General features: G+C 36.8%; 1 protein-coding gene across 11 annotated transcripts in view; it reads right to left on the reverse strand.

The window, feature by feature from the left end:
- TFDP1 (transcription factor Dp-1) overlaps positions 1-15,242 on the reverse strand; it is a 36,684-nt gene that overhangs the window by 8,649 nt on the left and 12,793 nt on the right. For 9 of the 11 annotated variants that reach the window (XM_066313776.1, XM_066313778.1, XM_066313780.1 and 6 more), the window contains exons 3-7: positions 13,619-13,685; positions 3,179-3,285; positions 2,606-2,727; positions 1,039-1,204; positions 700-846 (exon numbers count right to left, since the gene is read on the reverse strand). In XM_066313776.1, the coding sequence (XP_066169873.1) occupies positions 700-846; positions 1,039-1,204; positions 2,606-2,727; positions 3,179-3,285; positions 13,619-13,685 (609 nt within the window). The remainder of the gene's footprint in view (positions 1-699; positions 847-1,038; positions 1,205-2,605; positions 2,728-3,178; positions 3,286-13,618; positions 13,686-15,242) is intronic. The other 2 variants (XM_066313781.1, XM_066313782.1) reach the window with 2 other exon arrangements.

Genomic DNA, 15,242 nt, shown 5'->3' on the forward strand with positions numbered 1-15,242 from the left:
CACTTTGCCTCTTACTTTGGCAACTTTCACACTTTTTTTTTCTGTCCTGCTGAAGGAAATTTAGCCTTACTAAGAATAAATACATCTCATTCTATTCTGATGAAGTGAATTTACTTCAGTAAACCTCAATAACTTTATTATTCTGCAAATCTCAGGATAGTAAAAAAATCCTGTCAGAACTTACAAATCTCTTTCACATAAAGCATTTCTCTTCTTTCCCAAGACATGCAATAAGAAAGTCTGACATATTCACATAAGGGAACTGTCACAAAAAGCTAAGACATGCAGCAATGGAGATGCCTGTACATACCGCCCTACATACAACATTTATCATAACTGATTTACTATCAGTTTGGCATCTGGAGAAAACAAATCTTCCCAACTCCTGAGTACCACTACTGCAATGTTGGAAATACACATTAATTTTTTATTACCTTCCGCTCAAAACCACTTCACATGTACTTTAAAAGCTGTATTTTTGACATAGAAGAATTAAACAAAGACACATTTGAACAATCTGGAAGTTGATGAGAGTGTGTTCAGTATATAAAAAATAAAATAAAAAGAGTCAAAGAGGACCATACTATTATTCTATGTTGCTCTCCCAGAAGATTAGAGGCACATATTGTATCAGACCATATTAAAGCTGAAAACATTTACTGAAACACAAAGCCATTTTGAACTTCCAAATGCATATACCTCCAAATTCTGACATTCCTGAGCCGAGTTAGTAGGTAGACCAATCCATTTGATTTCCTTTTTCTCCTTAGAGATAATGTTCATGGCCATAAGGACATTTAAGGCATCATAGACACGTCGTCTAATATTCTTCTGGTCATAAGCCTGCTGTAGACATAGTGCATTAATCAAAAATATACCTGTGTCAAAAATATCTGAAAATAAACATATTACAGCAAATGGGTAAACTTAGTTAATATCTGAACTGTTTCATTTAGCAGTAGGAAAAACAGAAAAATCTCAAAAGAAATTTCTCTTCCCCCATTCAGTTCACATGTAATTGACTTCCCATATACTTACTGATTCATTTGGTGAAATGTGATTATCAGTGGTAGTGAATTCTGCAACCAACTCGTCTGCCACCTCATTGTATGAGGTGGTTCCTTTTCTTTGTACCTTCTCACAAACCTTCATAGAGAAATGACGTAAACCCTTGCCATTCTTCTCGCCTTTTTTGTTCCGCTTCCTAAATACACGTATAATATATGTTTTAAGAAGATTTAAACTTTGGAATATTTGATGTCTCTTTTTCAAATACAGGCACACTGCTGTAAAAACCCAAGCCTTCCCTTTTCTTCTGGTTCTTATCCCTTCCCAACCCTCTCTGCTACATTTTTTCCCTACAATTGACAATATTTATAAACAATTCTAATATCTTGATGCTGAAACACAATATAAATTTATTCTTTTGCCAACCTTGCTAGCTCTAGTAGAATCACAAAATCATAGAATAGTTTGGGTTGGAAGCAATCTTTAAAGGTCATCTAGTTCAACCCCCCCTGAACTGAGCCTCAGCTCAGTGAGGTTGCTCAACGCTCTACCCAATCTCGCCTGAAGCATTTCCACTAGCAGACAATAAATTAACAGGGATATTTCTTGAAGAAATCAGTAAAGAAAACCTTCCAAACTTCAAGACAAGAAGAGATAAGGGGATAAATACTAAAACATGAAAACTGAATCAGAGGAGAGAACTTTTTTGTCCTTTTTTAAAATTTTTATTTTTAAAGTAGCACATAGATTAAGCATTTTCTGTGCAATGTGATACTGACTGAACAGACAAAGTCTGGTATTGGTTGAACTCACTAAACATTACACTATTACTATAACACAGATTTGAAGTTATACAGTATATGAAATTGCTATTAGAACTTCAAAGTTACAAGATACAAGCAGTATAACAAGGTTTTCTGCTTTGCAAAGTTTTTAAATAAAAACTTCCTTGTAACTAGAGGAAAAATACAGGTATCAACAAAACTAGTTTCAGCAAGCAGAAGTATCAATTCTTATATCTCATTTCACTGTATAATTCCAAAGCAGAAATCTATTTATGTCTAATAGGTCACTGATAATAAATATAGTCTTAAAGCAACTACATTTAACAAGATGCCCTTAAAAACAAGCCGCGTGAAAAAAACACACCAAAAGTATGCATTCCTTGTATTTAACACTTTTTCTCAAAAAAAGGACTATATTCTTATTTCAAATGACACTCTGGGATACCCTTGTTCAATAAGAAATACATCGTGTTTTTCTGAAAATACACCAGTGTAAGAGAAATCATAGATTCAAGTCAGACAAATTCCTGTGTCTTCTTAGGAGTTAAATTCTCTAAATGTTAGTGATGTCAGAATACCTGCCAGAGCTTACAGAAAATATTCTGCATTCTTTTACAAAAAATTAAGAGGTACTCATTATTGTGTGACTACTCCTTATGTCAGTAGAACAGATTTCAGTGGTGAAGTGTTCCTGAAGAAAAAGGAAAAGACTTTCCCACACTGTCAGCCTGAGAAGTACATACACTACCCACAACACCTAAAACAAAAGTTCCAACACTTTATTAACCCTTTCTAGCTTTCATTTTGCTCACCCAGCAGACCAAGGTGAAGAATCTCCAGTCTGGTTCTGTGATGCAAAATGTGTGTTAGGCGTATGTGGACTTCCTACCAGGATAGTATTTTGCGCTGAAGGTCTCTGAGGTGTACCGATAACCTACAGTAAAGATAAAATTATTTGGAAAATGGTCAGAATTCCAAGACATTTGTAAGTGACACAATTAAAATGGTGCATTATCCAAACACTAGTACTTTACATTTCTCTTAGATGCATACAGCTTACACACACTAGCATAAAAAACTTCTGACTACATTTAATATAGTTAGAGCACACCCTAAGTTATGAGCATTTTTATTTTAACTCTAAATCATGTTTTCATGTTTGCTGGATTTCTTAACACTGTTCAACACTAACTTAGACAAGATCAAAACACACACACACTCTCCTTCCAAGGAAAATGGGGAGAAAAAAAGGAGGGAAAAAACCCTACTCTACCAAATTATGTATAAGGATGCTGCAGTAAATTACAGTTATATATATATATATAAACAAAACCCCAAACAAAACAAAACAACACCTTCTCCCCCCCCCACCAAAGTCTCCTTACCACTTGCTGTGCAATGTTGACATTAGACTGTCCAAATGTTTTTGGCAGGAGCTGTTTTCCAATTGTATTTACTGTGGAAGGATGAACAGCCAATAGAGAAACAACCCCTAAAACAAAAACAAGTAGAGAGCTTCAGGTCAGCACATTGTATTATTTCAGCAAATGGTCTCATCTATACTACCAATGCACATTAATGGAAATTAGCCCTGAAACACGTGGTCTCAATATAAATGTAGCATTTACACATTTGAAGCAAATAAAGTAATGAAGATTCACAGTATGTTCTCTTAAACTTTCTTCTGTATAACCTTACATATTATGAGTATGTTTTAATTCCTTATATTCAAATTCTTCTCTTAAAGCAGAGTAATAGAGGCAACCAGCATCTGACAATAAGTGTAATCCTCTCTTCTACCCTTATCTTTTGTGGCTATTGAAATCTTTTTCAGTACCACCTGACAAACATGTCCAATGCCATGGCATATGGCACAGCCTTCTGAGACATGCTGATCTATAGGAGATAAAATTTGGCTGGAACAGGCCTTTCCAAAAGAATATTCCAAACTTCCCTGTAAGTGTCCCATCCCAGCTGAAGGCAGGGAATTAAATAACAAACATCCTCAAGAATCCATTATTTCAGAAAAATACATGCAGCTCAGCAGACCAACCCTGCAGGAAAAGATTGTTCTTCTCTCTCCCTGTTCATAACTTTTCACAATCAGCACTGGTAGGTAAAGGAAGTCTTAAGCCACATAAAAGATAAATCAACTACAAAAATAACAACCCAGGTTATCTGCTAGCAGTTTGATGTTCCATGATACAGTTTACAGGAAAGAACCCCAAACCTATCAATTCAAAACAAACAAAAACCTCCCGAAACGACAACACAACAGAGCAAAGAGAAAAGAAGCACCAAAAACTGACTACAGGAAGAAAATAATGAAAAAAACCAATCTCAAAATACTGGAGACTTTTTTTGCCAAATCAACTGTCAAGTGGTTTTAGGTTCAGCAGCTGTTTCTCTGAGATTACTCTTAAAGAGGCCAATGGGGTCAGAAGGACTTGGTACAACTCCCATTCCTCTCTTTTTTCCCATTGCCCAATACAGAAGCAATAAAAAACCATTTTTATAAGTGTTGTATCAGGAGGGCCAAACTAGTCCTTGATGCCTATCAAGGCTTCTTTACTTTCAACTCCTACTTTACTTTCTACTCTTTACACATTCAGGAAGTCTACAGGAAGTTCAGGACAATTCAAATCTTCTTTAAGCCCTTGCTTTCAAGAAGGCTTATATTTCCCAGCTGCTATTACTACACCATGTCAAATGATACTTCACATAAGAATCTACTCTTAGTGATCAATCTATTCTCAAACAGGATGCAGCAGTTTGTCCTTCTTCCATTATTAACCAGCTTCCCAGTGCTTTTTCAGAGAGTCAGCAGCTGTCCAGTTTGTAATGTAAGTCTGTTTTACCTTCCTGTCCCTTTAAGTACACTCATCACTATCATGACCTGAATTGTGTTTGCTCTTCCTCTCTGCAGAATACAATAAATCAGTATAAACTACCCTGGCTAGTAGTGCTTGTGTAGCTTCTTCTCAACTTCCTGGAAGTTTTTTTTTTAAACTTCTCCTCACTGCTTAAAAAAAATCAGTGCAATCTGAAGACTATATTTCCAGGATAAAAGAGGAGTTGCAACTGCTTTCCAAGGTTAAGACACCTCATATATTTGATCATATTCTGAGTTGGAAGAGACTCACAAGGATCATCAAATCCAACTCTTGAGTGAATGGCCTATACAGGGATCAAACCCCCAACCTTGGTATTATGAGCACCATGCTTTAGTCAACCTTCCCTTACCTCTGACGGTCATTGTTGCCCCTGTTTTCTAGTTCTCCTGCCCTTTCTTCAGGAGACAACAGGCATCCATACAGTATCCATCACCGAGGAATCCAGTATGTTATTTATGTCTCTACAGCCTGTTTACTATTTTATTCTCCGTTCCTTTCCAAGTAATTCTCAAAATTCAATGTGCTTGTTCCCCACCAAATACTGATACCACACTTTCATTAATATAACCTATGATGACTTCAAGATCTTTCTTCAGTACTAATAGCTCGCTTGGGATACTCATTGTACCAAGTTCAGTTTTCACCAATTATTAACCTATGGGAGGACCATCCCATCCTATCACACTTTAGCTTAACAGGCTGATTAAGGACCTTGATAATCAATTTTTTTTATTATTTTTAAGAAATCCAAGGGCATCGCTTTGATTAGATAATCCTTATCCACATGGTTGTTGACTATTTCAAAGCATGACTTTGAAAGGAAGTAACTGCACACTCTCCCTTTTCCCCTCCCTCTAGAAAAGCCCTGTTGAAGGCTATTATCACATCTGTCCACATGTACTGCTTCTCTGTTACGAGCTCAACAACAGAAGTATGACTTACTCATCTGCCATCATCTGAGCCCTTCACAAATTGTTGCAGGCTATATGGTTCTCTTTCCTTCTGGTACATTATCAATTATACACATACTGAGTTACAAAGATAGAAGATTCCTTTAAGAATTCAAAGGTAGACATTTTTCTGACAATGAGTGCTACCCATTCACATTATGAGTTTTTTCCTACAACAACTTCCAAATATTACTTTAGTAGGAGAACTTCATAAAGAAAAATACTTCCATGAGATCAACTTCTCTTCAGATTCACTCAAGAGACTTAATTATTCTGGTATGTTTAAAAATAAACTAGTTTTTTATGTTATCATGTTGTTTATTAAAAATTGTATGCAGTCAACAAAGACAAAGATGTTGTGCCAACATAAGTCGACACAAGAGCAGAGATTGGGGTCAGTGGTTAGAAAGCAGGTGCCAGGAAAGCATCAGGGGGCCTTTGGGCAGACAATTAGCTGTTTGTGACCCAGAGGTGCTCCCCTATGCTAACAAAGACTTAAACACATCCTGGGCTGCATTTAGAAGCATACAACAAGTGATTATTCCCTTTTCTTTCAGCACTCCTTACGCTGTCCCTGGCTGACTGTTCAGTTTTGGGGCCACAGTGCAAGAGGCATTAGCAAACAGAAGAGTGCAGCAGGAAGACCCCAGTGTGCCTTGGGTACTGCAGTATATCCTGCACAAGGAGATGCTCAGGGTGCATGCAGCCTCTGGAAGAGAAGGTTAAGGTGAAGCAAGGGCTGTTATTTACAGAAATCACTGCATTCAACTATTAAAGGGAAGTTACAGAGATGACAAGAGGACACAACAGAAGGAAAAGAGGGAACAGTCACAGGCTGTTGTATGGCAAATTCCAACCAAGGAAAAATGCCAAAGGCAGTGCACAGCAACAGCTGCAGAAGAGGTTCCTTGGTGATACACAGCAAAATTCAAGAGCTGAAGGCTCTGTGCATCAAAGCTGACCCTGCTTTGAAGGTAAAGTTTATTAGACAGCCTCCAGCCTCCTGTTATTAATAATATTATTTTCTGAACAGAAATAGCTATCTTGCAACTAAAATAACCATGTGAAGGGAAGAGCACATGCTATGTTTCTTTAAATTTTTAGTTACTCTAACATTTCCTGTAGTATTGAGCCAGAGTAAATTCATGCAACTGAATCGACCTCTAAAGAGAAACTACAAGGTTCATCTTTCTGTCCAGCACAAATTGATTGGTAAGGAAACATAAATATAAGTGAAAGAATAGTAACAGAAACATCATAGTTCAAAGCAAAGTCAAAATCAACTTTTAAAAGCTATCATACAAAATACAAAAGAGTATTACTGCTCCATTATACATAAAAAGAATTAACAGGATATTGTCAATGTCTCTGTCCAAGCGCATTCTATTTTCTCATTAACCTCGCATGCAAACATTTTACTTCTACTCATCTGCATTTTCAAAGGCTCATAATAGGTTTTGTTTAAGTACAAGCAGAAGTAATTTTATCAAGTTAGATTTGCAAGTGACTGACAGCTCACTTTATCAAATAAATCTTACTACTACTTTCTTAATTACTGTTACTCAGCAATCACTGCAATCCCAATAACCTGTATTTTGTAGACAATATACAGTGTACACAACAGCATGTAAAAATTAAAACCATAAGTTTGCAAACAGTTTTTCTGGCATCAACTCTTCCTTTTCAAAACAAATTATTAATACAGCTAGTACATCTTTTTTTTTTTTTTTTTCCTCTTAAAGACTTTGAGAACCACAGGAAAATGCCATGTAGAGCAGAAAAAACAACATATACAGAAGGATATAACTACTACTACTTCCATTCTCAGCATCCCAGATGTTTGGAAAACTACTTTTAGTAACTTATAAGCAACCATTAAACCTAAAGGGAAGTAGAACTTCATCAGTATGATGTTCAAAAATACCTCTGAATACAAGATAATGATGCAGGTGGAATCAAGGAGTAATGGCATAAAAAAATTCCAGATCAAAAGGAGCAGCACTCTAACAAAACCTGCTATTTATCTAGCTACGAACAAGTAAGTGCTCTCTTTGGCTACTGGACCTTTGCTTGCATATAAAAACAAACCAAAGGGTTTTACCAAAAAGAACGAACCCCTTGCAGAATTTTGGCAGTTTAAAGGGCAGATGATAAAGTTAAGAACATTTAAAATAACTTAACACAGAAAAAAGACACAGTACATCTAAAATCGAAGAAATGAGTGCCCTCTGCAGACAGTGAGATAGATCTCCTGAACAGCTGACTGTTCCAGCTCTTGAAAGAGTACTGACTTTGAATTTGGTGTTCAGGTTAGAGATGTACTCCTTGTCCCAGGAGCAGAAATCCCATTCATTTTAGATACTCTACCATTTTCTGAAATAAACTGCCCTTATGTTTTCTCTACTTGTGAAAAGCAGAGCAGTCGACAGAAAAGCAACTCAGTTTCCTCGTTATGCAGTCTCTAACAACCTAAGTTTTGTCATACAATAGAGGTGATGATCATATCCTGGGAACTGATTCCTCACATGTCACTCCTGTGACGTTGCAGTTTACATCTCTGTCATGAACATTATAGACATTTTATGTTATTTTATTAGTTAGTTGTATGCTAATTTTCAGAAAACACTGAGTTCTTTTTGAGGGTATCTGTGACAACACACAATTGTCTCCAGTTGTGTGCCAAGTGAAGTAAAAGTACCTCTACTTACTGAACAAGCCACATCACTGTATTAAGACAACAAACATAAAGCAATTCTGAGTTTCTGTACAGACATCCATCTCTCCTAGTGTGCAGTACTCACTAATTGCTTACATCAACTCAGACTTCTGTGTGGTTCTTACCATCTTTAGATATGACTAGTAATAGTTCAGCTATTACAAACCAGTTTTTCCAAGGTTTATTTGTGTGGTTTGTTTTTTGGGGGTTCTTTTTGTTGTTGTTTTTTGTGGGTTTGTTTGTTGTGTGTGTGTGTGTGTGTGTGTGTGTGTGTGTTGAAATAAACTGGTCTACTTTTAGACCGTCCAAAATTCTGTTTCTACTTCCAGAAATAGTTTTATTTCCTTAGCTTGACTTTAGAAAGTAATAATTAGATTTACCCCACCTGCGGTAAGACATATGCATTTTATAACCAATTTCAAGCATGCATCTGTTTGCTGAAGCATAATTCATGGGTTCTGAAATTGACCTCTAGTTTTATTCCAGAGGAACAATTCCAGCCACTGTTAAAAATCAGGGAGTATGAATTTTCAAGTAAAAGTAACAATAACATTACACTGCAAGTTTCTTATCAAAAATAACAAAACAATCTTATAGTTAAGCGGTATTGAAATACAAGTCTAAACACGTCTTAAAATGTTACATGTTTGACTTCGATTTTTTAAATCTGAAACATAAATATAACTAGCCTATAATATCTGAAACCTTTTTCAAAAGTGTAAGTGGTGAAAGGAGCTAGAGGCACACAAGCATTTTCTGGTTACATACCAATGATGCCACCTACTGGCCTAAGAGAAGATTCAACTTTTCTGACTGAGTAATTTTTAAACTAACAGCTTTATTTCAATACAATATTAATACCACTGGTTACCTTTTCTCTCACACTCATCTGAAGCAAATAATATCTTTCATCCAAATTTCTCTACAAGCGAGGGGCAGCATTAGAATTGAATAGTGTTCTATTTAATACTTAAATATCAACACTCATCTGAATATGGCAAGGACCAGAATGTGAGTTCTTCAAAGTGCAACCTCCAGAAACAGCAAAATTTCTCAGCTTCTAAAATTCATTGCCAAATACCAATAGAAAACACAAGCTCATGAAGAAGTTTTACTAGTTCAGCCCCTATTAAAAATTCTTTCTATCCTTCTGAACCATATGCATTTGCTAACTCTCAAAATTAATTAGCCAATTGAAAACCATCTTCCTGGTTTCCAAGTAAAACAAACCTTTCACAGTCATACTGTTTTTTCAGGGCTCTATGGAGTATTACACTTTAGTAATGCAACTACACGGGGGTATCAGAAAACATGGGTAAATTTACAGACAACCTTCCCTGGAGATTGCACAACACTGGAGGAAACACAAGCTGCCATCTCATTTCCACCACATATAGCTTGGTATCTCTTATTTCACACCAGAGATGGTTTTGAGGAAATAAATTTTTAGAGCATTTTCTAGAACGATATTTTATGTGCATGTGTAATTTATTCAAAATTGCTTGCATTACTCATTATAAACAAACCTTTGTGGGGTTGTTGCTTGGGTTTTGGGGGTTTGTTTATATTTCTTTTGGGTTTTTTACATACTGTTTTCTCCTCTTAAAACAAGAAAAATCAGTATCTCTTTTAAAAACAAAAATCCTAATTCGGCGTTCATGGCTGAGACCAGTCTCTCCAAAATGAGCTACTGGAAGCATGTCTCCATTTGCTGAAGTAAAAAGGTTGTCTGACAGCAGACATTAAAGAGAATAAATGTATGGATAAGACTTGCATACAGAGATTATTCTCTAGCATACCCTCTCTCCCTGATTCCAAATCTTCAGGACTTTTTGAGCAAGAGGTTGTTCAGCATAACTGTTCAACAAGATGCTGATGTCCCCTCTTCATTATTCATCTAAGAAACAACAGCAACATAACCCTACCACCAAAACTCAAGTCTGAAAAGAACTTATCCAGGTACCATATTTCTGCCAGTGCAGATTAAAAATTTACAGACGCTCATTCACAGCCTATTTTGAAAGCATTGCAATGAAGCTGTTCAGGCTGTGACAATTTTTGCATCATAACCTGTTTTGGCCAGAAAAGTCAATCTTTGCTTATCTTTCATTGTTGAGTCATACACCTACCACTTAGTCACATACCTTACAGACTGCTGACAATGATATTATAGAACCATTTCAGTAACAGTATTTTGCTCTTTCTCTTTAGCCCTGTTTTTGCAAGCATGTCCTTATGACCCAGCACACAAGTCATTTTTTGTCCTCTACCATCTCCCTAAAATCTTTATTCCTCTGACAGCTGAACTGCTCCTCCTTTCACATCTGGCCAGCAACAAGTAGAAACTGAAGCAAGTAATACATTTCTTGTTGGATTTTCATTCTTAATTCACTGAGTCTCAAAGTTGGACTTTTCCAAAACTGTGATTGAGTACACCCTCTGGTACCACTAATCCAATGACATTGAGTGCTGTAGGAGCATAAGAACGAACTTCAAAAAGTAGCCAGGCTCCTGCATTCTCCCTCAAGGGCCTGCCCAACTACTGTTGTCAAGGGCAGCAGACTAGGCTGAACAAACCACTCATCTGACACAGCAGGGAGATTTGATCCCATAACTAGTACCAATCATGCCATGCACTCTCAATCTCTTCTTGTGATTGACTTGCAACTTCCAGAAAAGACTCCTTCCTTTTAAGAAATATAAATCCAAGGGAGAAGATAAAGAAAAAACAAAACAACCCAAACAAACAAAAACACCAAAAAAACCCTTTGGATGATGACCACCAGACAAGAATAAAGATTTTTTTCCTACCCACCTTCATTCAACTCACACTAAAAAGTATACCAGAAAACTTCTGCTACCCTATGGAAAGTTTACTCCATGATTGTTCTGTACTGAATACTCTCTACCGTAAAACTAAGAGAAATTTTGCACAGATTTTAAAAAATAGCAGAGGACAGCACTTTGTTGATATAATGGCATGCAGTGCAGACAGTTACTACAGGGTACTTTTCTGTGTAGTTGCCAAAGTCAACATTTAAAGACTGCACAAAACCCCCTAAAAATTACAAAAAGTGGCAAAGGAAAAAAGTACTACTTTAGTGAATAAATTTTGATACATATATGAGTACTTTAGTGACAAATATTTGCAAGTTTAAGCTCTCATTAAGACTACAGAGCCTGCCCATAAAACACAGACAAGCTAAAGACAAAATCCACAAAGTGATGAAGCCAAGAGAAATAGTTGTTTCTTCTCAGTACTAAGAATTGGTTACTGTCTATCAACTTCATAGAACTCCTCTAAAAGCAATGAGATGTAGAAATTGACTGAGGATAGTTCAGTTTGCTTTGTTATACATTGAGAGCAGAGCTCAACTCTTAAACTGGACAAAGTGCATAATAAACTATTTAATAACTTGAACTTCTTTATAAAATTCTATAAGCAATAAAGTGCCCTCCAATTTGTCCACTTAAAGAGCTATGTAATAATGGAAGAGTTATATTTCCAGTTCTTGCTGTCTAGACTGCACTGTTTTGACTAGATCTCCACTGACTGTAACAGAGCCTAGACGCCTGTGTGGGTGTAAAATGTACCCTCCTAAAGTATCTGCCCTGAACAAAAATCACTTTTACTGCCTACAGGGTTAGGACATATGGTACAAGTGTTAAGGAACAGGTACCTACTTGCACACTTCTTTAGCTCAGGGGTGCGTGACTGTGTTTAAAGAAATACACCTCTGCCCTCAGTGCCCTCTCCACCAAATGCAGAACAGGACAGATTAGTGGGATATCCCCCTTTTGTAAAGTCATGTATATTCTTGACAGGGAAATGTCCAAGACAAAGCCTAGTGAGACATCAATAAAATACTTGTTGTATCTAGTGGTGGACAGAAGTTAAATGGGTTTCCTGAAACAGCAGATACAACACTAGAGCAGTAATACTAAAGCAGCTGACCTGAACCGGACTACAGGTTAAGCTGGGAGTACTGGAGTATTCCAACAATGCTTAAAGCCAGTAGATTAGTCAACAGTAAGGTTTACAGGCAGCAAGTATATGTCTGTCCTAATATAAATTTGCACCTTATTTCATAGAGCCTATCAAAGGACACCATCCGTCACACACAAGAATATAGCAGACTGTCATTATTTGGAAGCAATAAGAAAGGAAAATGGCCATTTTGTCAAAACTGTGAGATACCTATGAACCAAACACGATGCTGCATAGAAAAATTATTGACCTCTCCATACAAAAATGACTGACACTTCACTTGGGAGTCACACATACTGTTTTAGTCACTTGTATTCACAAGAAAGTCGATGAAAGCAATCAAACAGGCTCAAAGGATACAATAAAGAAACCACAGAGGACAAAGAGCAATCTGATGAGCAATCTGGGAAACAGTGGCTAGCTAGTTGGCCTGTCAAACTAGTAAAGACTGTTAAGATAGTCAGTTGTTATTTATAACAAGTAGGTAAACATGCTGGAGAAAATTATTAACCTTGATAAACAATTGTCACCAGCAGAATGCATAAACTGACAAGAATATACTTTACTGGAATTAGAGAAGAGTTCTACAGTCTCGCAACGGAAACAGTCCTCCTGTAAGAATACATGAAATGTCTTCAAATGTAGCATCATCAGTTTACAGAAGAGGTTACATGACAGAGCTGCCCAGTACTTCAGTGTCGCTTCTGTTTTTTCCCCTAACAATGCTAACTGGGAAAGTGCAAGTCCTAACTCCCCAAATGTTTAGGTACTCTCAGTTTTCTAGCTCACATATCAATTTTAAGTTCAAAATTATATCTTGTGTTTGATTAAACTGTTTAATGACATTACATTATCATACATGCACAGGCATTATCTGCAAGCCCAAAACAGTTCTGTTCACAATGTATTTTGAGATAAGCTTGCAGCAGAGTGGATGCACTATCGTAAACACTGTCATAACCCATTTTAAACTTCTACCCGCCTTTTTTTTCTTCCATTTGCTAAAACACGTGCCCCAAAGATGTTTCAGAACATCCTAGTCTTTATACTTAAACATAAGCTACACTAAGGAAATCACATATGGGACAAACCACCACTGAACTGCACCTGCAGTTTTAAGACAATTATAAACCACAGCAAATCTACAGTTAGCTTACTAATCATACAACTGAAGAAGAACTACAAAAGCTATGCTAAGAAAGCACTTTAAAGCCAGTAAAATGCCTAACAACTAAAAATCAAGAAATTGAGAATCTTACTAAGAATTGTGTTCTTACCTTTTCCAGGACTTAGGTTTTGGTCTATAAACACCTTAAGCTCTCCATTGGCTTCAATTAGTCCAGCCTGTTAAAGAAAGCAACTTTTATTAAACTTACAAACACAGACAGCATTTTATCGGTAAAGATGAAAGGTATCTTACCAGCAACCTCCACTGCTATCACTCTCGTTTTGTCACAAATCTGCCACTATGTACTGTTTGGGGTGTAGTACTTGTCAAATTTTAAGGTCCTGATCTTATAAACACCATATTCTTTAAGAGCAAGCAGAAAATCAATTTACATCTACTTCAATATTTGTGTCCTAAGCTCTTACAGTGCGTATGCACTGTTTTAACTGACAGCTGAATACCCTTCTAATCTGAACCACTGACACCTTCTAATCTGAACACTGACACCTTTCTCTCTGTAGATACTACTCACCTAATACATAAGGTAAAAACATTAAGCAAAAAGAGTACAGGCAGTGGAGAGCAGTGAGCCCTTTTAATCAGGAAAATATAATTAAGAAGAAGTATATTGAGCTTATTATTTATTATCAACTATTATTTTTTTAAAGATCAGAATACAAATCTCTGAAGTGAAAAAAGCTATAGGGTGACAAGGTTTACAAAGCCATCACCATCGTTTGAGAAACCTCACAATAGTGATTACTTTTCAAAATACTATTAATTTTTGAATAGATAACAGGATGCAATAATTCCGTTGTATCTCCAGACAAAACAGTTTTGAAAAAAAAAATTATGAACACAGGACACCGTGTTTCCATTTAGAAACAACAGCAAGAAAGTCAATACCTGTTACTTAATCAAAATGTAGCTTATGGTCTTCCAGAGGCTGAAAAGTCCTGAACTGCATTTTGCGCTTAGTGAGTACATGCAGGCTACTGACAGTCCTGAGCAAGAATCAAGTGTTTTGCTGCCAGTCAGCAGCAAAGCTTCTCCCTTAGAAGTCCATCTGAAGAGCCCTACTTGAGATCTGCCAGGAGTTTGGGGAAACAAGGAAGCCACTAGATGATGCTGTGGAGCCGTTATTATCCAGGTGTATCAGACCAAAGATCTCTCACCGAAGACAGAGAACTTTAAGAAACAGGAAATTTTCTTTCCTCAGTGAATGGGAAGAGAAGAAGATGGAGCATAGGAGACAGGGTGTAATTCCACAGAAGACAAATTTTGCTAAGAGAGGCATAAAGAGGAGGGGCCTATAATGGCATGGCCACAATGAGGACCTGGTTGCACAGAGAAAACCTGAGTGAGCAGACAGCAGAAGTGATTGATAGAATGAAGAGCCTGTGGCAGTTCTGCCCTCCATTCCCCCCTCCTAAAAGTAACACAATAGCATAGTTTTAGGGAGGCTGCAACAACTTTTCTGTTGTTTCAGAACACTAGCTGTGATCCTTCTTGCCCACATCACAGGATTTCTAAGACCCATTCGAACAAACGAGGGTTTTACCACCCTATTCCCAGGCACCAGAACTCTTTATAAGTCTCACTCTTTATCACACTTAACTACTTCATTCAGAAAGACAACAGACTACATCAGACACTTCCAAAGAAAAAGTATACTCATCAATATGAGACGTGTATTGTGAACAAAGATGTCATTAGAGCTACACTACAAGAAA

The sequence above is a fragment of the Sylvia atricapilla genome, chromosome 2 (assembly GCF_009819655.1).
Source record: "Sylvia atricapilla isolate bSylAtr1 chromosome 2, bSylAtr1.pri, whole genome shotgun sequence".
Lineage (NCBI taxonomy): Eukaryota > Metazoa > Chordata > Aves > Passeriformes > Sylviidae > Sylvia > Sylvia atricapilla.